This window comes from Poromitra crassiceps (assembly GCF_964638095.1).
Source record: "Poromitra crassiceps genome assembly, chromosome: 7".
Lineage (NCBI taxonomy): Eukaryota > Metazoa > Chordata > Actinopteri > Beryciformes > Melamphaidae > Poromitra > Poromitra crassiceps.
The window spans coordinates 31,387,604-31,412,602 of NC_139628.1; the positions used below are offsets into that span (position 1 = coordinate 31,387,604).

The window sequence follows — 24,999 nt, forward strand, 5'->3', positions numbered from 1 at the left end:
CTCACACACACCGACAGTATCTTGTCCTAATCTTTTATTATCCGTTTTTATCACTTCTCTCTCTCTCTCTGTTCTCTCTGTTCTCTCTCTATCAGATATCTGATGGCGTGCTGACTCGGCGCTGTGTCACGGCGGCCGGCAGACGCCATGCAAACCAAAGAACCCGGACGTTCCTCTCTCTCTCTCTCTGTGTGTGTTGAAAGCTCGGCCGCCCGCCGCTGCGATGGCGTGGGAGATATACGAGCTTTAGATACACAAACGTTCCTCAGAGGCACAACTCACCTGAGCGGCCCGAGATGAGAGATGATCACAAATCTAAAGAAGAAAGAATTCCAAATCATAAACAAAAAGGATTCGTTCGTTCATGATGGTGACTCTTCTTCTCTCGCAATGCATCCTTCCCTTCTCTCCTTCCTTGCCTCCTTTCCTCATTTTACATCCTTCCTTGTCTCCTTTCCTCATTTTACATCCGTTATATGAAGGAAGTTATTCTAGTACGTTCTACAATAACTTCCTGTGTTGTTATTTATAGCCCTCTGTCTCTTCCCTGTCGGCCATGAGGGAACACACTATCAAACTGCAGGATCAAACACACACACACACACAGACACGCACACACGTGTGTATTTCTGCTAGGCAGTGTTTGTGTAGGTGTGAGATTAGAAATGTGTGTGGCAGTGAACTGAGGTCAAGCGTGAAAGTGTCTGAGTTAGAGAGAGAGTGTGTGTGTGTGTGTGGGGGGGGGCTTTGATTAATTAAAATAGGTTAACATTAAAATGTTCAATAATTATCCAAACAACAAAAGTTTATAGTTTTATACATATTTAGGCGATATATATTTTCATTTCTGCTTCAAATGTGAGCCATGAAAACATACACACGCCACATAATTGCACTACAAAGGCGGAAAGATGAAGAGATACTGTAGTGTGTGTGAGTGTGCGTGTGGTCTTTTAACACTACGCTGCTGTGACATCCCTGGCCTCTCGTAACCCCGGGTGACCTCATGTGACCTCTCACCTTTGCAGGTCACAGAAGGCGGGAAGGCAGTGGGATGGAAGCAGCAGAGGAACACAAGATGACATTTTAAAATGATTATAAGTCAAAAGCGAGAAAGAAAGAAGAGCAAGGTACGAATGTGATACCTATGTAACTATGAGCATTGGAAATAAAGCATTAGAAAGATCCAGATTGTAAACGTTCAAAAGCACCGTGAAAGTTGGTGAACAAGTTTTGCTAACACATTTAGTGATCCTAAAACTGTTGTTTGTTATATTTATTCAACATCCAAACATCTATAGAAAGCCAAAGTGAAACGTCACTTCCTGCTTTCTCCCTGTACCAGTTCTCCCTGTACACAGTTTGTTGCCAAACTGTTGCACTAGAACAGGGGTGGGCAACTATTTTTCATGGGGGGCCACATGAGAAACCCAGATTGTTGCAGGGGGCCGAACAAATATTGTCATGCCGTAACCCATGGATGGGCAACTTTGATGATAGAGAGGGCCACAAAAAAATGTCCTCGCTACCAGATTTTGCTGAGGGCTGAACGGCGCCAGTGCGAAAAATTTGGGGCATTTGAAGCCAGGTTTAGAGGAATAACTCATTTTAAATTAACAATTTAAACCACCAATATTTGATCCTTTTCCTCACTCACTCCTATGTCACCACCTGCTGCAGGGCTTGAAATTAACTTTTTTCACCACCTGCCAATATGGCTGCTAGATTTTAAAGTTACCAGCCAATTAGATTTTCCACTAGCCGAAATGTTTTTCTTGAAATAAACCAGAATATGAGTGTGTTAATTTAAGCACAAGTATCAGTAAGTGGCCCGGGATTCTCAAAGCCTGTGTTGAGGGCCACACAAGAACAAAAATGCACTCTTGAAGCTAAATAAATCCAAAACCAACAAGTTAATTATTAAAATTTCTACTTCAATGTAGAACAGTCATTTCTTACACATGAGATTACTTTTAGCCTTTTAGTCATAAATATTATTGAAAGATATTCCATATTCCAGACTGAAATGCTATAACAGAAGAGTATTGCCCAGAATGACATGAACATTTGGACACTTATTCAGCGGGTATATTGCATGTTGCGTTCAAGTGCACTGTTTAAAAAAAAAAAAAAAAAAAAAAAAAAAATTGCAATTCCATCGCGAGCCACACAGGGGGCGCCCGCGGGCCGTATGTTGCCCATGTAGAAGTTATCAATCAGAAAGACTACATGCACTGTCACCTAAGTGACGTCACTTTCTCTACCGGCAAAGCTGAAGACCAGCGACATGCCACGAGCTTCCACGAGCTATGTAGTTTTTATACTAAACTAACCCCTACGTTTCAGTTTGACGACAAACTGTGACTTTCTTGACGTGCAAAGTTATGTTTTAAATTGACAAAATTAGCGTTGGCACCCCGTGGCACAATTCAAACGGGATCAAAAAAGTAAGCTTATTCTCCGTCCACCGCCATTCATATTTTTCGCAGGACTGGTACAGGGAGAAAGCAGGAAGTGACGTTTCACTTTGGCTCTCTATATATCTCAGACGGGCAGACCACTCAGTATAGTAACAGTCCCTGTCACATATAATTTAGTATAGTACCAGTCCCTGTCACATATATAAAGTATAGTACCAGTCCCTGTCACATATATAAAGTATAGTACCAGTCCCTGTCACATATATAAAGTATAGTACCAGTCCCTGTCACATATATAAAGTATAGTACCAGTCCCTGTCACATATAATTTAGTATAGTACCAGTCCCTGTCACATATATAAAGTATAGTACCAGTCCCTGTCACATATATAAAGTATAGTACCAGTCCCTGTCACATATATAAAGTATAGTACCAGTCCCTGTCACATATATAAAGTATAGTACCAGTCCCTGTCACATATATAAAGTATAACCAGTCCCTGTCACATATATAAAGTATAGTGTAATGCAGCAGTATCCATGAGCCTGCTGTGGTTGTCTCATTATACCAAGACAAAAGACAGGAGAGGAAACGTCAACATTTGTTTTAATGGAGTCAGAGAGACGAGATCTGTTTCTTTTCACACTTTCCAGTCTACATGGATGCGAGACACACCACTGTCAGAGGAGGAATCATGAGATAACAAACACACACGCACAGAGCGATCTGGCATCTCTATAAGAACACATCTTGTAATACTCATAAAGTGTGTGTGTGTGTGTAAGACCTTCAAATTAGGGGACAAATGTGTTGGTTTAGTCACTTTTATCATCACAGTGTGAATATTGCGTGACTGGGCCTGACAACAAAGGAGGAAGAGGCGGCCAATGGGGATACACACACACACACACACACACACAGACGGAGGATGAAAGCGAGAGGAAAGCCTTGAACTGTCTCCTCCCATCCTCTGTGTCTCTCTCGCTGCCAAACTTGCTTTTCCTTCTCAAATTCGTTTGATTCAGTCTGTTCTGGATTTCCATTCAAATATTTCTCCACGATGACGCATCCAACTGGAGAAAGCCGAACAGGAACAGCAAATTTCGATAAGAATCTCCTCCCGATAATGACAAAGATGTTTTCACGCTGGCCTGAAACCAAAAAGTGTTTAGTCGCTTTGACCCGGCTGATGGCAAAGCGCTGAATTAGCATTTTTCCGTAGTTAGCGTAAAATTCACTGGACATTTGGATGGAAAACTCTCTCCTTATCTGTCCCATGTTGTTTCTCTCCATCATCTACCATCACTATCCAAAATCACCAGCATGCAAAACCCACCCGCATTCCCAGGGCAAAATACAACATTGGCCAATTCCCCCTGCTGTCCCGGCCGTTGCTCCACCCCCTCTGCCGATCTGGGGAGAGTTGTAGACTAGCACATCCTTCCTCCGCTACATGTGCCGTCACCAGCCGCTTCTTTTCACCCGACAGCGAGGAGTTTCCCTGGCAGGACGTAGCGCGTGGAGGATCAGTTTCCCTCCCCCCAAACATGCAACCCGAGCAACCAGAGGAGGGACTAGTGCAGCGACCAGGACACATAACCCCAATCCGGCTTCCCACCCGCAGACACGGCCAATTGGGGGCTCGAACCTGCGACCTGAAAAGTGTCAGGTGAAAGCTTCCATTGTGGACTGTACGAAGTGAGGAGAGCCGCCCAAAAGACAAGAGGAGGAGGGAGAGAAAGAACAGATAGGAGGAGACTAAGGCCATGTTCAGACTAGGAGGCCAAATCTGATTTGTGAACTTTAGTGACCTATTAATGACTTTATCCAGATTGGTTTTGAGTCTGGACGCTCCAAGTCTGATTTGTGTCACTTGTCCCAAACCACATATGGAGGTAGTTTCCAATCTGTTTCAAATGTGCTTTTGACTGATGTGTCTTCAGTGCGGACGCGCAGATCCACCAAATCTGATTTGAACGTCACTCGCAAATCGTCATCAAATGCTTCTGCGCAGGAAAACCACATCACCAACGTACGTATTTACTGACACCCACGTCGTTACCGTAGCAACCCATGCAGATAGGCTGTTTAGGTCTAGACACACAGATCCAACTTGAAAATCAGATTTGTGGCAGTGCGGACACACTCCCAAATCAGATTTGGGAATCAAAGATCAATCAAGATAATGATGATTAATGACTTTATCAGCAAATCAGATTTGCCTGTAATGTGAACATGGCCTCAGAGGGAAAAAGAGGAGAAAACAGAACGTTTTTTTGTGATCCATGCCTAAGCCTGGAGCGCTCCCCTGCTCCTCTATGGACTGTCTGGATTGGAACACACACACACACACACAGTCAGCCGAGGGAACCTGGAGAGTGTGTGTGTTGCTTTGGTTATGCACCACCACCCTCCAATAAGCAAGAGCACACACACACACACACACGTGCACACACACACTCACACACAACCTGCAACGATAGAAAGGGACACAGAGAGCGAGCAACAAAATGAACAGAGACCAGCCAGCACTTTCTTTCATATTTTGTATGTTGGCGTTTGTAGCAACTTTATTAGTACGTTACTTTTAGTTTCATCCATTAGTGGTTTAATACAACAGCTTGTACAGTGCGTCTGTGTCAATAAAGTTTTCTACATACAAAATAACAAGGTCAGCAACAACATCTGCGGTGTGAGGACTGTGGACTCGGGGGACAGATTGCATGAGAGTAACACTCGCTCAGTAACTACTGTCGGGGTGCCTTCGAGCAAGGCAGTTAACACCCAAAGGCACCGCAAATCCTTCGTCTAAAGTGAATCCGCAAGCTAGCATGAGGGCGTCTCTTGGAGTAATCAGGAAATCTGCCATTGGCAACACTTGAAATTTAGATTATTACACTCAACCTCCATGAGATCTCCATTCATTTGTTTTGGGTTGATTCTCATTTTCTTGGCACCTTCTTTGTCACACTTTTCTAGTCTTAGAAATGCCAAACTTTAGGACTTGTTCAGCGAGAAACCACACTGCTCTCTGCCTATTGGTCGATTTAAGCTAACCGACTGCTAGCTGCAGCATGTGTGGCGCTGCAGCACTCGATAGGACACATTTTAGCACGTGACTTGACTGACACAATAATGGCGATGGCGAAGCCCGTGTCTATAATACATTATAATCATACTTATAACACATTATAATGCCGTCATAATGCATTATTAGTATAGCTGCATGCATAAAGTTATGTTTTATAACATTACTCGTATAATCTGTTATAAAGCTTTTTCATTGAAAAAGCTTCATAACAGATTGTAAGAAATGTGTGTATAAAACACAAGTCTGTATGCATGATTGTAACTATGCTTAGGATGCATTATGATGGTATTACAATGTTATAAGTATGATTATAATTTATTATAGGCACTGGCTTCATAGAACGTGTTAGATTCCTCCCATCTCAGAAATTCTGTGTAGTTTTGGCTGCAGTAAATCAAAAAAGTCACCTACAAAAGCCCTGATATGCTGTTGTACAACTTGCAGTATTGATTGGTAAGTAAAAGGGAAAAGAACTAGCCGTTTAAATCCCTTTCTAAAGATATGAGATACTTCACTACTTGGATGTAAGCGTTTCACCACCTGGTGCATTAGAGTGATGTTAGATCAGGGGGGTCAAACTCATTTCAGTTCATGGGCGCACATGGGACCCAATGGTCTCACAAGTGGGCCGGACAAAGAAAATCAATGCATAATATTAATAACCTATAAATAACTCACAAGTGTCCTGTTTGTTGTAGTGTAGAAGATGAGCCCTACAGGTCATTTTAGGAACACGTTTTCACATAAGGATATCTCAGCTACCATAGGCCTGCCGCCTATCATATCAAATCTCCTGTCTGTAACTGTGCATTACAATTGATGGCAACTGTGCAATTATGGTCTATATTCAAGGGTAATGAAAATAGTTGACCATTTAGTGATGAACACAGAAAACATGAATAGGCTACCGGTACTTAATATGCTCCTGGAACCTGCTACCTAATTTTAGGTGTTAAAATCCTAAGCTTGAAAAATTTGGATTTTAAGATTTCTCAGTGCAATTTTCACACCTTGCAAAGTCCTCCTGCGGGCCGGATTGGACCCTCTGGCGGGCCGGTTCTGACCCCCTCCCACCCGGGCCGTATTAGAGGCTTTGAAGCTCTGCTTTAATGGGCGTTCAGTAAACCGCGTCCGGCGTCCACACACCACAGTGCTGCCCTCTATTGGCAGGAAAAATACAGCAAAGGCACATTCAACACCCACGCCCCGCTCCCTAACACGCCTACTGTACACACCGCACACAGCTACGGACGGCCCAAAACACACGTGACACAATTGTACACAAACACGCAGAAACACACATACACAGATGTAAGCACATACATATGCACACGCACGCACACACACATTCGATACAGAAATCAAACATGGTGATTGATCAAATTAATTCCCCCATTGCAGGGAGAGAAGTGGAAGACTTAAATTCCCTTTGACCTAGATTTGAATCCCTTTATAATAGATTGACACACACATACACACACACATGCTGCACTATCCATTATTGCACCCAAGTTCAAGGAATAAGTGACAAAGAAAGAAAAGAATGTAAAGAAATTATTAATTCAAATAATATAAACTAGTGTATAATTATGTGCTGTGCTTCAACTAAACAAGACTATTTGTTGCTCTATTTAATCCACCCAAACATACACATTCACGCACGCACGCGCACACACACACACACACACACACACACACACACACACACACACACACACAGTATGGAAGACATTAAGGTGTGTACATACACACACACACACACACAGTATGGAAGACATTAAGGTGTGTACATACACACACACACACACACGGTATGGAAGACATTAAGGTGTGTGTGCTTGGCATTAGTACGTTTGTTCTCTATTTATATTAGTCTAATATTTGTACGCTATACACTTTTTAAGTGGTGGCCAGATCGGGGGCGTTATCCCCCTATTTAAGACCCAGTTAAAGATATACAAGCTGTGTTCATGAGTGAGTAGAAGATGTCTGCCAGATCTTGAGAACATTCTCCATTCAAATGAGTTGTACTAAGAGGGGAATGGCTGCCCATGCGGGGGGGGGACATCAACATCAACAACATCATCATCCCAAACAGAGATGTGCAGTCAGGCATGAAGAGGAGGGGAGAAGGTTGCCAGATCTGAGCAATATTGCCCGTTCAAGTGTCTATAGGTTGTAGTGAGAGGGGGAATGGGCTGCCAGGTTGGGACAGATTCCCGTTGTGTAGATGGATGATACGGCCTGAAGACAGTTACTGGGGGATAACAGTCCTCTTATGAGCTCCTAATAAACCCCCTTTGTCGCACGCCTACCTTAAATTCAGTGCTATCTGGCTGCAGTGTGGCTCTGATCAGGCAACCTAAACCCGACGTTCTACCATGGAAGAGCATCTCCATATCGCCCCATACATTCTGTCACTGTGGCAAAGTGAGGACAGCAACGTGGAAGACATGGAAGGCTGAACAAGACGACCCGAGGCAATAAGGACAGAGCACGAGGGACGCAAACTGTTCGACCAGACAATGAGCTTTTTACAATAAGATCCAACACGGGCGGAGAAGAGGCGACAAACTCAAAAGGGGTTAAATCCCCTGAAACGGTTTTGAACTGAAATGAACGGTAGATTCCCGCACAAATCCTGCAGGAATCGACTTTCTTTAGTCAAGAGTATAGATACAAATTTGGATCAAACTTCCCAGCATTCCCACATGAACAATAAGGTGTAAGAAAAGCAAAGCACAGCAGCATCCCATGCTAACGCTGCAGCAACGACACAAGGTCACGGCAACTGGGAACCGGAAGATTACGTCGAAAATCTGACGTTCTAGCCTAAAAAAACAACAACGAAGGTCTGACTTGCAGGAGGACGGCAAAGACTTGTATACAATGAGATATGACTTCTTTTTCTCGCTGTACTTTGCCTGTTTTATTGCTTTGTGAGATTATTTATTTTTGTACATGCCTGTAATTTTTTATTGTTTATTCTATTGGTCTTTATTTATTATTGTTTCACCAAATTGCCTGTTCTCCTAAAGTCAGAAGCCTCCCAGCTCCCAGTTGTCCGACACTTTAAGATTGGTTCAAGTCCATGACAGCTGGGTCGGAAGAGTTGGCATCAAAGCTGTTCTTTTTCTCCCTTTCTTCACAGCTTCAGGTCCGGTGGGCGGAGATTAATTTGGAGGAACCAATAGGATGGAGGAGAGCTTCTTCACTTCCTTACTGAGTCAGGAAGCCTGCTCAGTTAACCAGGAGATGGAGATGAGAATGGAGACACCAATAGGACCTCCTTTCAACGAGAGAAGTTTGCTCAGTTCAGAGCTCACGGGTAGAGATGAGTTTGAAACAGCCAATAGGATTAGAGAGACTTTCTTACATCCTCACCTTCAGCCAGTAAGATTGCACGGTTCATGACAATGCAGCAACCAATAGGAATACTTGGTTCAGGCCTGGTAACCACATGTTCCGGTCTCAGCAGGCAGACCTCAAGAACAGAGGAACCACTTTCATTCTAGCTGAAATTCAAAAGCCAGACTGGATACGGCAACCAATCAGAGCTCTTGTTTTCAGTCAGGTAGTCAAAGACATTTATGGTTTCAGATTATATTCCTTATTTGTAGAACAGAAGCTTGAATCAACCAATCAGATTGCACAGTTCAAGCTCCTTGTCCACCGAGTTTGCTCATTACAGGGAATCAATCAGACTGGTTGTTCTAGGGGTGTTTACCAGGACTGTTTTGACAGGGTTGTAGTCCAATGAGGATGTTTGTTCTCAACATCGGTGCATAGATCAACCAACGGGAGCGGGCTTCAGACGTGTGCCATCCAATCAGAGTGTGGTGTTGAGTGATGCTTGATATCAGGCTGGATTGCTTAAATCAACCAATGGGGAGCGGAGGGGGGGGTTACATGGCTGCTGACCAATCAGGCGGCATGGTCCTAGGCATGGTGTTGGGCGATGAGGTTGCGTAGCTGCTTGAGGACGGCGTCTATGAGCTTCTGTCTGTCTCTGTCTGTCTTCCGGAACTGGGCGAAGACATTGTTCTTCCTCCCCGTCTCCCTCATCCTGGAGACACAGAGAGAGAGAGAATTGGAAGAGAGAGAGAGAGAGAGAGAGAGGAAGAGAGAGATAGAAATGGAGGGATAGGAAAGCATGGAGGAGACGTTTAAGCTCAGTATGTTACTAGAAATATTGCACGCTCATTTCTAGCGTGTACAGTTGAGATATTGTGTGTGGCGTGCACGGAACCCTCCACCTTATTATAGTAGTGAGATATCATATTCTCAGTACTTTAATAATGTTAAAAGTACCAATATCAAGGTTTCTTAAACCACTCCAAATGCCCTCAAATTGAAGGAGCCAGCACGACAGTTTGAGACAGGGATCAAGGTTCATTACTATTACAACACTGATCATTTCTATCATGACAACTAGCAGGATTTACACAAGCTCACAGACAATTCAAAAGAGAGAGAGAGAGAGAGAGAGAGAGAGAGGCTTGAATGTGTGAACACTTCTCAGCTGTGCTGTGTTACACGTTACACGTATAGTTTGGCATAAAATATATAAATTCAGGCACTTTCAATTACCGTAAATTTCGGACTATAAGCCGCGGCTTTTTCCCCGTTTTTTGGCCCTGCGGCTTATATAACGGTGCGGCTTATCTATGGATTTTTTCGGGGAAAAAAAAAAAAAAAAACTGAATTCTCTCTTCTTTAGCACTCTTTCTAACTATAAATCCACTTCTGTTTTAATTTCCTCTCTTGCCCTCTTTTCACCACACCGCGGACACTGTGTGCACTGTAAAAAAAAACACAGGTGGTGTTGTGTTATGTTGTTTTGTTGAAATGTTAATAAATGGGAGCTTCCTCAAACAGCCATCTCTTTCCCGACAATCCCCTCTGTGCATGAACCCTTACATATGGTAATTAAACATTAAAACACAATAAAAAAAATAAAAAAATAAAATAAAAAAAAACATTAAAACACCTGCGGCTTATAGTCCGGTGCGGCTTATATATGTAACAAACAGGCAATTTTGCTGCTGCGGCTTATACTCCGGTGCGGCTTATAGTGCGGAAATTACGGTACCCATTTCTATTTATGTCTGTTTTCAAAAGATTTCAAGGCTCAATTTATTTTATTTTATTCACAGGCTTTCAAGGATTTCAAGGACCCGTGGGAACCTGGTAATGTAGTTCAAGTGATGCATTCAAAAACACACACACATGCAATGTCTGAAGCAACACAAACACACACACACACACACTCTTGTGATGCATTAGATTATCAGTGCATTCAAAAGCACACAGTGCACACACACAGCTCTGCTACAGTCACCTGTTAAAGGATAACACACAGTTGGCAGTGTCACATGAGACTGTGTGTGTGTGTGTGTGTGTGTGTGTGTGTGTGTGTGTGTGTGTGTGTGTGTGCATGTGTATTGTGTCGCAGAGCAGTGGACTGTTATGGACCTCCAGGAAGTTTAGGGGCCTAGCGGAGCAGACAAGCCCCAGCAGGGTGCTTCCTCCTGGGCTAGAGGGACCACCGGGCCCGGGCTCTCTGGAGCCCTGAGGCATCAGTGGAGAGAGTAGTGACCCTGATTAAGGAAGGTCAGCGCTACTGTACTGAACAATGGATGGGATCATAGGACTGTGTGTGTGTGTGTGTGTGTGTGTTGTCTGATGACTTACACAGAAGGAAGTCTATGTGTGTGTGTGTGTGTGTGTGTGTGTGTGTGTGTGTGTCGCTAGTTCGTGTGTGTTTGTGTGTGAGAGAAATTGCCCACGAATCATGTCTGTCTACACACTCATTAGATAGTACACAATGTGTGTGTGTGTGTGTGTGTGTGTGCGTGTGCGCGTGTCATTTGCACAGGTCTACTACATATTAGCGGTATTTGCTGGGTGGATATGTTGTGTGTTGTGTGTGTCTAATGTGTGTGCCTGTGGTGGTTATCAGTACAATCTCCAATCTCCACAGTAGCACAGCAGCACTTCACTGATAGGCTGATAACCCGCTTGTTGTCATAGCGATAACATCCCATCGTTAACGGCCTCCTGTGTTATCGCCACGGTGATAAGAATCACTATCATCACAACCTGCGTTTATTGCTTATTTAGGATGAAGTGTGTGTGTGTGTGTGTGTGTGAGAACCTGCAAGGAAGTACATCTGATTGCTACTGTGTGTGTGTGTGTGTGTGTGTGTGTGTGTGTGTGTGTGTGTGTGTGTTATAAAACATACACCCACACATAAAAAAACATTGTCTGTCACTCTCTCTCTTTCTCACTCACACACACTTGACCAGTGCTCTAAGTAGGGCCGCAACAAACGGTTATTTTAATTATCGATTCATCTGTTGATCGTTTGGTCTATAAAATGACACAAAATGGTGAAAAATGGCAATCACTTTTCCCCCAAAGCCCAAGATGACATCCTCACGTCTTCTTTTGTCCTGACCAACAGTCCACAACAACAACAACGATAATCCGTTTACTGTCATAGAAGACTAAAGACACCAGAAAATAATACACTTTTAAGAAGCAAGGAAGGTACTTTTTTTTCTCTTTAAAATGAGTCCAAATGATTAATATATGTTATATATCATATTCTATCTATATGTATCTATGTTTAGAACACGGCTCTCTTGAATACTCGATTCTGATTGGTCAATCAACAAGATTCACCAGTCATTATTTCTCGACAACCGACCGCTGCTCTGCCACACCTGGATTAATCAGTTGATAAGAGCCTTTTGTCAGCAAACACTACTAATTAGGCCAACCAGTTGCAGCTGTGGTGTCTTGTGTGCCAATTACGAATGAAACCGCTTTGTCGTTGAAAACGCTATTAAAAAATCTATTTGAATAATTATTTTTGTCAGATTATTGAATGATTTAGTTGTAGGCCGTGTTCTAAGCGGGATAATGTATATTGAGGCGGTGATTACTGGGAAATAATGACCTTCAGGTGAATGATTAAGCCCTCCGCTGCGCGTCGGGCTCAATCATTCACCTGTCGGTCATTATTTCCCCCGTAATCACCGCCTCAATATACATTATCCCTTACATATATATGTGTTCTCTGAGGGGAGGCTCACCCTCCCAGACTTTGAAAACCACATGGACTAAATTGATTAAATGTTGCAGCTCTACCTCTAAGCACTCCATGCATGCAAGAGCCAGGCGCGCGCACACACACACACACACACACACACACACACACACACACACACACACACACACACACACACACACACACACACACACACACACACACACACACACACACACACACACACACACAGCAGGCACAATACTCACGACGGCTTAGATAACCTGTCAAAATAGGAGGGTAGAGAGAGAGAGAGAGAGAGCAGTTGAGATGCCAGGAGAAAGTGATGGGGGAGAGAGAGGGAGAGAGACAGAGAGACAGAGGTACAGGTAGATGCTAAAATACAGTAGTAGTGCTTGGACAGTAGCTGGAGAATGAAGGAGGGAGGAGGGTGTGAAAGAGGATGAGAGGGTGCGACACTGGAAGAAAATGATGGATGGATGGATGAACAGATAAATGGATGAATGATACCCACTTCTCCAGCAGGGCCAGTGCGGTGTGTGGGTTGACTCTCAGGTATTTACAGGTGGGTCTGCCGTAGTCAGCCAGGTAGGTGGACCAATCCCACTGAGTAAACAGGTCCAGTAACTAGAGCACAGAGGAGAGGAGACACAGGGAGAGAAGTCACGACAGAAGTACTGTTATCATCAAACATATCCAGCGGTTGCATTGATAGCAGGTGACTAGCATCACCTCAAAAGCAGGGTTTTCCATAAGCGACTGCTGTGGGCTAAATGGCCGGACATTCGATTTCACATCTGCAGCCGACTACTCGGAGTTTATAAGTTGTCATTTCCAGTTGGGTGGTGAGGTTACGAGAGGAAGGTCATTTTGGTCTAAATGACACACATTCATGACTGTTGCATAACCCGGCGCTGCCCTGCTGAACTCCACGCACAGCCCCCCAGGCAAGCAAGGCATACCCCTGAAGCTAGCAGACCATACACTCTCTCTCTCGCTGTCTGCAACACACACACACACACACACACACACACACACACACACGCACGCACGCACGCAGTGAGCCCCAGTGAACTCTGGGTAACACCAAACACACACGGACCCAGAGAGAGAAACCATATGTGAGAGAGGGATGAGAGAGGAGGAGGAGAGGGGAGGGAGGGAAGGAGTACAGAGGGATGGAGAGCAAAACCACATGTGGGGGAGAGAGAGAGAGAAAGAGAGAGATGGAAAGAGACACAGATGGAGAAAAATGGGTGAGAGAGCGAGAGGGTAAAGGAAGGGCAGATGAAGATAGATAGATAAGAGAGAGAGGGATGGGCGAGTGACGGGTGATGGAGAGATGGAGTCGGGCAAACGAGGAGAGAGATAGAGACAGAGAGAGAGAGACAGAGAGAGACAGAGAGAGAGAGAGAGAATGCTGGCAGCTGATGCGCTTTCAAGGTTTTCGAGAGGAAAGAGGGAGCGCGGGAAGAGGGAAAGGTGGAAGAGAGAGAGAGAGAGAGAGGGGGAGAGGGTGAAGGAGGGGGAAAACACAAACCCTTTTCATGGCTTTTGAGCAAATTTAGCCTCCAATTTGGACGTGTCACACCAATTTCACTGTCGTAATTTAGAAAATTGTTGAGGCTGTGGGTCTCCTGCGGTGCGCCCCCTCTCGCTCGCCCTTCCTAATGCCTCGCTCACTTTTGCCCGTTCCGGGCGAGCGGCCGACCGCTGCCTGACCCGACGGGGCGGGCTGCTGGAGCGTATGGGACGGGGGGGGGGGGGGGGGGGGGTAACCTGATCTGTGAAAACACGGTTCAAGATCAGGTTACAAGTTTATTGTTATACTGATAACAATGCTACATCATTACCAGTAATGGAAGTGTTAGACTCAGAGCCAACTCAAGTGTACATAATAAGTGAAATAAGTACAAGTGAAATAAGTAAAAAAAAAAGAAGCGGTCAAAGTTAGTGGTTATAATAAATAAATAAATAAATAAATAAATAAATACATAAATAAATAAATAAATAAATAAATTCATATTAATTACATAGTAATTATACAGTCTGGAGTGCAAAGAAGTGGTGTAGTGTGAATCATGTAAGCTTTTGGGGAACTTTTATCCGAGTGGCCTGAAAACGATTGGCAGTATTAACAGGCAGCGTTGTTTATTTGTTTATTGTTTATTTGCACAAAGAAAAATGAATAACAACAGATAGTACAAGCATCTTAATACAAAGAAAATTGTGCAGGTGAGGGAAAGAAACCCGGAGGGGCTTATAGAGTCTCACATTATTTAACCCATTGATACCTGATGCAGCATTTGCGTGTATATCCCTCATTTGTGTGCGTATCCCTTTAAGACCGCGAACCGCGTTAATGCGGTTCGCAGTCTTAAAGGGATACACACACAAATGCTGCATCAGGTATCAATGGGTTAAAAGAAAATCTAAACAAATTAAAGACTAATAATGAAAGAAAAACAAACTAATTTGGGAGGTGTTGTCTGGAGGAGGGGGAGTGGAGAACGGGTGGCCGTTGCACACAAATAGATTCAAAACGGTAGCGTCCTGGACGTGAGGTGTTTATGCCGTTGTGGAGAGCGTCCCAGGACAGAACGGTCACAGGTTTGATCCCTACCACAGCAGTTTCCAAGAGTCTTGAGCAAGACCTCAAACTATTATCTGCTCAATCACTTTTTAAGTGTGTTTGAACGAGAACGTCAGCTAAACTCTGTTACACCCACCATTCAACACTTCCATTTCAGGTTCATCTGATTTCTTGACCTTGGAAACATTCCCACAGGAACTGCAATTAACACTCTTAGTTTCAAGAAATGTGAAATCCCAGATTCCAGGTCTGACTGTTCACCAAATGTCATGGGAATCCATTCAGACATTTTTGAGATATGCAACAGACAGAAAGACAGACACACACACACACACACACACACAGACAGACAGAGACACAGACACACAGAGATAGACAGACAGACAGACAGACAGATGGACACAGAGACAGACACAGAGATAGACAGACAGACAGACAGATAGACACAGAGAGAGACAGACAGACAGATGGACAGACAGAGACACAGAGACAGAGGCAGACACAGACAGACAGAGACACAGAGGCAGACAGACAGTTCTCAGTCCAGCATTAGAAGCAGCAACTAGAATGACCGCACCCCGGATTTATGCCTCCGCCATTAGTTCATTCTTGAGTCGAAATCGCCATTTGAGGCAAATTGGAAGAAATTCTGTCAAGGCGCTCCTGAGATGTTGCGTTACAGAGCTTGGAAATTGGGTGTGTGAGAGGTCACAGTGACTTTGAACTTTGACCTTTAACCATCAAAGTCTAATCAGTTTATCCTTGAGTCCAAGTCGATGTTTGAGGCAAATTTGATGAAACTCCGTCAAGGCATTCCTGAGATATCGCGTTAACAAGCTTGAAAATGGCGTTCGAGAGGTCACAGTGACCTTGACCTTTGACCACCAAAATCCAATCAGTTCATCCTCGAGTCCAAGTCGATGTTTGAGGCAAATTTGATGAAATTCCATCAAGGCATTCCTCTGATATCGCGTTAACGAACATCGTACGGACGGTGGGACAACCCGGATCCGTAATGCCTCCGGCGTGGCTATCGCCGGCGGAGGCATAAAAAGCATGTTCCTAGAGACAGGAAACCCTAAGTGGGCTTATTCGGGGTCTCTACCTCAGAAATTAGAACCAATATTCAAAATAATCCTTACAAAGAAGACAATATAAACAAAAACTTCTTTTTTCAAAAAAAGAAAAGGAGAAAAGAAACAAGCAAACAATAAATAAAAAAAGGAGAAAACAGTAAAAACAAGAAAAGAACAACTGAAGAGAAAAGAAAAGAGTGGTGCAGTGTGAGGTGTATGTGTGAGTCATCAGTGTGAGGTGTATGTGTGAGTCATCAGTGTGAGGTGTATGTGTGAGTCATCAGTGTGAGGTGTATGTGTGAGTCATCAGTGTGAGGTGTATGTGTGAGTCATCAGTGTGAGGTGTATGTGTGAGTCATCAGTGTGAGGTGTATGTGTGAGTCATCAGTGTGAGGTGTATGTGTGAGTCATCAGTGTGAGGTGTATGTGTGAGTCATCGGTGTGAGGTGTATGTGTGAGTCATCAGTGTGAGGTGTATGTGTGAGTCATCGGTGTGAGGTGTATGTGTGAGTCATCAGTGTGAGGTGTATGTGTGAGTCATCAGTGTGAGGTGTATGTGTGAGTCATCAGTGTGAGGTGTATGTGTGAGTCATCGGTGTGAGGTGTATGTGTGAGTCATCAGTGTGAGGTGTATGTGTGAGTCATCGGTGTGAGGTGTATGTGTGAGTCATCAGTGTGAGGTGTATGTGTGAGTCATCAGTGTGAGGTGTATGTGTGAGTCATCAGTGTGAGGTGTATGTGTGAGTCATCGGTGTGAGGTGTATGTGTGAGTCATCAGTGTGACGTGTATGTGTGAGTCATCAGTGTGAGGTGTATGTGTGAGTCAGTGTGAGGTGTATGTGTGAGTCATCAGTGTGAGGTGTATGTGTGAGTCATCAGTGTGAGGTGTATGTGTGAGTCATCAGTGTGAGGTGTATGTGTGAGTCATCAGTGTGAGGTGTATGTGTGAGTCATCAGTGTGACGTGTATGTGTGAGTCATCGGTGTGAGGTGTATGTGTGAGTCATCGGTGTGAGGTGTATGTGTGAGTCATCAGTGTGAGGTGTATGTGTGAGTCATCAGTGTGAGGTGTATGTGTGAGTCATCAGTGTGAGGTGTATGTGTGAGTCATCAGTGTGACGTGTATGTGTGAGTCATCGGTGTGAGGTGTATGTGTGAGTCATCAGTGTGAGGTGTATGTGTGAGTCATCAGTGTGACGTGTATGTGTGAGTCATCGGTGTGAGGTGTATGTGTGAGTCATCGGTGTGAGGTGTATGTGTGAGTCATCAGTGTGAGGTGTATGTGTGAGTCATCAGTGTGAGGTGTATGTGTGAGTCATCAGTGTGAGGTGTATGTGTGAGTCATCAGTGTGACGTGTATGTGTGAGTCATCGGTGTGAGGTGTATGTGTGAGTCATCAGTGTGAGGTGTATGTGTGAGTCATCGGTGTGAGGTGTATGTGTGAGTCATCAGTGTGAGGTGTTGAGTTTGGACTTGAAGGAGTTAACAGATAATACTTGATTGGCAATATTGATATGTGTTCCGTAGTACAGCACCTCTGTAGCATATTGAAGATCTGTTGTTTCCTGAGATTCTGACCTTGTGGAAGAGAAGGAGAGCATGAGGAGAGAAGGAGCTAATTAGTGGTTGTTCTGACCTTCCCTCCCTCCCTCCCTCCCTCCTTTCCTCCCTCCCTCCTTTCCTCCCTCCCTCCCTCCCTCCCTCCCTCCCTCCCTCCTCGTCTCCTTCAAACACATTTGCTCCTCCCCCTTCCTTCCCTCCTGTTGTCTTTCACTTCTGCATTCTTCCCCCCCCCCTCTCTCTCTCTCTATCTCTCTCTCTCTCTCTCTCTCTATCCTGTCCCTGAGTTCACCCTCGCACGGCCCAAGTTTGACCTGCTAATCCTCCCATGTAAACACGTACAACACGTACAACACACACACACACACACACACACACGCACACGCACACACACGCACACAAACAGGCTGTGTGTGTGTGTGTGTGTGCAATAGGGCTGAAACTAACGATTATTTTCATTGCCAATTATTTCCTTGATTAATTAATTAGTTGTGTGGTGGATTAGTGTTTCCCAAAGCCCAAGATGACGTCTTCCAATGTCTTGTTTTGTCCACAACCCAAAGATATTCACTTTACTGTCATAGAGGAGGGAATGAACCAGAAAATAAGAAGAGATTTTTTTGTATTACTCAAAATTGGTTTAATTTAATAGGCAAATAATCGATTGATTGTTGCAGCTCTAGTGAGCACATAAACAGGTACACACACAAGTACATACATACATACATACGCGCACACATACACACACACAGTTTAGTGTGGTTACATAAACTAAAAATATAATCTGCCTCCTACAGTAAAAGTACAGCCTGTGTGTGTGTGTGTGTGTGTGTTTGTGCGTGTGTGTGCGTGTGTGTGTCTGTGCGTGTGTGTGTGTGTGAGAGGTAAATATGAGGTGAAGCCATGCCAGATAAAGAGGGAAGCATTAGTGCTGACAGATACTGTAGCTGTCTGTTTAGAGGAAGTGACCTCAAAAAGCCTCCCGCCTCGCCACACACACCCACCCACACACGCACACACACACGCACGCACGCACGCACGCACGCGCGCACACACACACACACACACACACGCACACACACACACGCACACACACACACACACACCAACGAAGATTTAGCTGTTTGCATGGCAAGCTCTCAGGCAGGTAGGTAACATGCACACAGTCCATTTCTCTCTCACACACATGTGTCACACACACACACACACACACACACACACACACACACACACACACACACACACACACACACACACACACACACACACACACACACACAGTCAGATAAGCCGCAGGCTGAGGACGATGAGATTTCCATGTTATCAGAGAGCGGATCGCTGCCTTTATTGTGGAATCACGCTCTCTACATCTGTCTTTTTCTTATTCTCTCTTTCTGCTGCCCATCACACAAACACTACAGACACACCACTCTCATAGGCAGTGAGCAGGAGAGGAGGAGAGGAGAGAGGAGGAGAGGAGGAGAGGAGAGGAGAGAGGAGAGGAGAGGAGAGGAGAGGGGAGGAGAGAGGAGGGGAGGAGAGGAGAGGAGAGGAGAGAGGGGAGGAGAGAAGAGGGGAGAAGAGGAGAGGGGAGGAGAGGAGAGGAGAGGAGAGAGGAGGAGAGGAGAGGGGAGAAGAGGAGAAGAGAGAGGAGAGGGGAGGAGAGAAGAGAGGAGGAGAGGGGAGGAGAGGAGAGGAGAGAGGAGGAGAGAAGAGAAGAGGAGAGGGGAGGAGAGAGGAGAGGGGAGGAGAGAAGAGAGGAGGAGAGGGGAGGAGAGGAGAGGAGAGAGGAGAGGGGAGGAGAGGAGGGGAGGAGGAGAGGAGAGAGGAGGAGAGGAGAGAAGAGGAGAGGGGAGGAGAGGAGAGAGGAGGAGAGGAGAGGAGAGAGGAGAGGGGAGGAGAGGAGAGGAGAAGAGAAGAGGAGAGGGGAGGAGAGACAGCTCTTCTTGCTGTCACAGAGGCCCTTCACACTGCTAAGGCCTCATCCCTCTCTTCTGTTCTTGTCCTCCTTGACCTGTCTGCTGCCTTCGATACAGTCAACCACCAAATCCTTCTTTCCACTCTGTCTGACCTCGGCATTTCAGGCTCTGCACTCTCCTGGTTTGCTTCCTACCTCTCTAACCGCTCATACCAGGTCTCATGGAGAGGGTCCCTCTCCAGATCCTGTCCTCTTACCACCGGTGTCCCCCAGGGCTCAGTCCTGGGCCCCTTACTTTTCCTTCTCTATATCAGATCTCTTGCCTATGTGATCTCTTCTCATGGCTTTTCTTATCACTGCTATGCTGATGAGACCCAGCTTTTCCTTTCATTCCCCCCCTCTGACACTCAAATCGAGGCTCGCATCTCTGCATGCCTCAAAGACATTGGCGACTGGATGTCTGCCCACCACCTCAAGCTCAACCTTGGTAAGACCGAGCTACTCTTCCTCCCAGGAAAAGACTGCCCTCTTGCAGATCTCTCCATCTCCATTGACAACACCACTGTACTTCCCTCCCAAACAGCCAAGAACCTTGGGGTGATCCTTGACAACCAGCTGTCTTGCTCTGCCAACATAGCTGCTACAGCGCGCTCCTGTAGGTTCTCTCTCTACAACATCCGCAAAATCCGTCCCTTTCTCACAAGAGAAGCGACTCAACTCCTGGTCCAGTCTCTTGTCTCCTCCCGCCTGGACTACTGCAACGTGCTTCTGGCCGGCCTACCTGCCGCTTCAGCTCATTCAGAACGCTGCAGCCCGTCTGATATTCAACCAACCCAAATTCTCTCACGTCACTCCCCTCTTCCAGCAGCTCCACTGGCTTCCCATCTCGGCCCGCATCAAATTCAAGACACTGGTACTGGCCTACAGGGCAGTACACCAGACAGCTCCCCGGTACCTGCAATCCATGGTCAGGTTCCAAACCTCTCACCGCTCCCTTCGCTCCTCCACCAGTGCAGGTCGCCTCGCCCCTCCTTCGCTACGGGGGCTCAAAAGTCGCTCATCCCGATCTCGACTCTTCTCGTCCCTGGCACCTCAATGGTGGAACGAGCTTCCACCTTCGGTCAGGACTGCTGAATCACTGCCGATCTTTCGGAAAAGACTAAAGACACACCTTTTCAGGCTCCATCTGGGCCCTTCTTGATCTAACTTCGTTCTCTCTCTTTCTTTCTTAAAAAAAAAAAAAAAAAAAAAAAAAACTAACCAACCTTGTACCACTAACCTATACTTGTACCACTGTTCCTTCAGAAGTTGTAGTTGTCACAGACTGTGCTCCATAGTTGATTGTTCTATTGCTGACAAAAAAATGTGTTATTGTAAGTCGCTTTGGATAAAAGCGTCTGCCAAATGACGTAATGTAATGTAATGTAAAGGAGAGGAGAGGGGAGGAGAGGAGAGAGGAGGAGAGGGGAGGAGAGGAGAGAAGAGAGGAGGAGAGGGGAGGAGAGAGGAGGAGAGAGGAGAGGAGAGGAGAGAAGAGAGGAGGAGAGGAGAGAGGAGAGGAGAGGAGAGAAGAGAGGAGGAGAGGAGAGAGGAAAGGAGAGAAGAGAGGAGGAGAGGAGAGGAGAGAGGAGAGAGAGAGGAGAAAGAGAGGAGGAGAGGAGAGGAGAGAGGAGAGAGAGAGAAGAGAGGAGGAGAGGGGAGGAGAGGAGAGAGGAGAGGAGGAGAGGGGAGGAGAGGAGAGAGGAGAGAAGAGAGGAGAGGGAGAGGAGAGGGAGGAGGAGAGGAGAGCAGAAGAGGAGAGAGGAAGGGAGAGGAGAGGAGGGGAAGAGAGCAGGAGAGAGGGAGGAGGAGGGGAGGAGAGAAGAGAGCAGGAGAGGGGAGGAGAGCGAGAGGGAGCAGTGGTGGGTACTCAAGTAAAACTACAATTACTCCCATCCTGCTACTACTCAAGTAAAAGTAAAACAGTATCTGGTTAATAAATTACTCAAGTACAAGTTACTTTCAATGTTCATACTTTTTGAGGGTGTGCAACTGTTGATCAAACTTTGTTAATTGAGCAAGTGGGCTATTAAGGATAGTCTATACAGAATTGAGATATGAACAATTTCACTCTCTCTCCAGAGAAAAGTATTCTTTAAAAAACAACCTTTTTACTCGTGTGCGTTACTGTGCAACGTGTCACTACTCACCCCTGGAAGGAAGGAGGAGAAAGGAGGAGAGAGGAGGAGAGGAGAGGAGCTGACGGTCAAGTAAGTTTGGATAGATGGATGGAGGGAGCGAGGGAAGGGTAAAAACAGTAGGAGAAGTGCAACAAGATGGGAGGACAAGACAGCAGGTCAGATAAGAGTGATGAAGGAGGGAGGCAAAGAGGAGAGATGGAGAGAGAGAGACACAGAGAGAGAGAGAGAGAGAGAGGCCCTTCCAAAAACGAGCCACACGCAAGCCAGCAGGTCCTCTCCCACACACACCTGACCCTGGATTCACCCTGCACACACACGGCGGTGTCTCTCGCTCGCTCTCTCTCTTCACCTCTCGCTGAACTTGTCTCTCCGTCTCGCTCCCCCTCTCTCACCTCGCCGTGACCTCACCCCGCTGCTATCGCTGCTGTCTCCTCACTCGCCCGCCCCGCTCTCTCTCTCTCACACACACACAAACACACACACGCGCACACACACACACACTCTGATTATTGCTTCCTCGTATTCTTCTGGGGGGATGAGGAGAAAAACAGTGACGTGTCGCAGAGAAATGTCTTGTTTGTTTTGTTGTTTCTCCTCTGCTAATGGGGGTTTCTCTCTCTCCTCTATCCCTCCTTCCAGCCTTCTGTCTCCTCCTCCTATCTTTGAATCTCCCCTTTCACCCCCCCCCCCCTCTCTCTCTCTCCTTCTCTCTCTCTCTCTTTTTTCTCTTCCTACTTTCTCTTTAACTTCTTGTCGTCTTCCCATTTCCATCCATTTCCTGCCCCCCCCCTTCTCCTTTTCCCAAGGTTTCTGCAGGCTTCAACAAGTTACATTTGAGACTTTTGAAGAGCTTTTGAAGACCGTTATGAATGCAAAGTATGAAGGGTATGAAGGGAAATCAGGGTGACAGAATGTGGTGCAAAGTAAATGAATTCATTAACCCCGCTTTTAATGTTGGCGTCGATCCAAAAGCTGTCCGGAGTTTTAGCTTAGCCGAGTGGGCCGGACTTTGATGCTGCCCGTGTGAAACCATACGTTTCACCCGGCAGGTGTTTTTACAGCGTCACCTGCCAGGTGTGTTGTTTTGAAAGTGCCCGCCCCTTCTTACGTTTCCCTAAGCAGGTTCCCAAACGGTTATGGGAAAACAAAGCATCTGGCAGCCAGCGCCAGGTCAGCACAAGGTGTTTCAAAGTTGTTATTTTCAACCCGGGCTTCTTCAACCCGAGCACTGAGTGTGCTGTTGTGGAGCCGGATCTGGTTGAACACTCAGCCAGTTGAGATTAGAGTCACATCGTGAGCCCACGCACCACATGGAGACGCACGCGCGAGCTGGATGTTGCTCCCCCACACATTGTGACCGGGCTGCACACTTTGCTTTGGTGCTTATTGCTTCCACGTTGGTTTGGTTTTGTCGTTTGGTTACAGCCTGATGATCAATACAAATCTGAACCAAAAGCAGATTTAAAAAATGAGACTGATGCAACTTTAACAACTACTTTAATGTCAACTTTGCCCATTCTCTCTTGCTCCCTCTCTCTATCCTTACTCCCTTGTTTCTCCTCTCTCTCTCTCTTCCTACTCCTCCCGCTCTCACTCTATCGCTACACTCTTCTCCTTCTCATCCCTCCATCTTTCCCCTTAATCTCTCTCGCCCTCTTTCAGTCCTCTCCGCACTCTTCTTTTTCCTCCTCCTCCTCCCTCTCTCTCTCTACCTCTCCCTCCCTCTCTTTCCCTCCCTCTCTCTCCCTCCATCTCCCTCTGCCTCCCTCTCTCTCTCTCTCTCTCCCTCCCTCTCTCTCTCTCTCTCTCCCCCTCCCTCTCTCCCTCTCTCTCTCTCCCCCCTCCCTCTCTCTCCCTCTCTCCCTCCCTCTCTCTCTCACAGTGTTTAGGAGAGTTGTTAATGGTTATTCCGGCTGCGGGGTGGATTTATTTGTTTGGGGCCCGCTGGGGAATTGCCGCTTTCCCCGTTTGTAATGGCAAAATGTCAGGGTCACCCAGAATTCACCCTGTTTACGCTACGTGCGCGAGGCTAGTGCGCGCAGGCACGCACACACACACACACACACACACACACACACACACACACACACACACACACACACACACACGTTGTGATTATGTCATGTCTTTGACCTGTTTTGAAGGAAAGACATTTGTGAGCAAACAGCATGAACAGACAGGCTCATTAGACTTTACAGGTGGCAGATCGACTTGACATTAGGGGAACGCAACCCGCTCCCACTCCAAACTCATCAAACGGCGACGTTTGGTCACGAATCCTTTGGCCTCACTTTTGGCTGAATTGTTTTCAAGTGAATCTTGTTCTTTGTGGTTCTTGGGGAAAATAATGTTTACCAATAATACATAGGACATAATAATCATAATAATCATCATCATAATAGGAGTAAAAAAGGACTGTCAAAGACTGTCTCCCACCTTGCCCACTTATTGACACTTGACTTTAAGCTCCAGAACTCCTGCGTGTCTGCGTCCGCTCCTCCCTGACCTCTCCATGGCTTTCTAAAGCTGAAGTGGGTCATCGTGATTCAGAGGTCAGAGGTGACTAAAAGCAGCCAAAGAGTGTTTTGATGTTTATCCACCAAAGTGACCATTTTGGCACCTGTCCATCTCGCCCTCTTTCCTCTCCACATTTTCTTTTCTCCCTTTCGCTCCCTTTCCATCCATCCTCGCTGACTCCAACTGTCCCGCGATAGAGGTTGAGATTTTGAAGTACTGAATGGTGAATTTACACGACACATTTTAAAGCGCCATTCTGTACTTCTGTCGTTTATGTATTTCTATTTCTACTTTTCTTAGCTCTCTGCAGTGTTTATAACTGGCTCACTGAAAGAAAAAAGCTCCAAATATCCCCAAATGTTCTTGTCTTGACTTGTTTTCGTGAGAGAAGTAGCTAATCACGCTGCTGATCAAGCTAGCAAGTGAAACTTGTTTCACTTCCTACACATACTTCACAATAAAAGCATCCCATTAGTTTGTCAGCAGAAGACTTTTAATTTGTAGGAGCTGTGCAGGAAATTGACTTGAAACAGGGCTTCGGAGGGCAGCATTAGAAGTCACTGTACCA

The 24,999-nt window shown here is 45.8% G+C and overlaps 1 protein-coding gene across 1 annotated transcript in view; it reads right to left on the reverse strand.

The window, feature by feature from the left end:
- Nucleotides 1-4,981: 4,981 nt before the first annotated feature.
- The window catches only part of LOC310779534 (exocyst complex component 6B-like), a gene marked incomplete at its 5' end in the record, with an annotated part of 119,475 nt that continues 99,457 nt past the window's right edge, over nt 4,982-24,999 (reverse strand). Inside the window, 2 exons of the mRNA XM_083640060.1 lie at nt 4,982-9,578; nt 13,103-13,215. Coding sequence (XP_083496186.1) covers nt 9,452-9,578; nt 13,103-13,215 — 240 coding nt within the window. The 3' untranslated portion in view covers nt 4,982-9,451. The remainder of the gene's footprint in view (nt 9,579-13,102; nt 13,216-24,999) is intronic.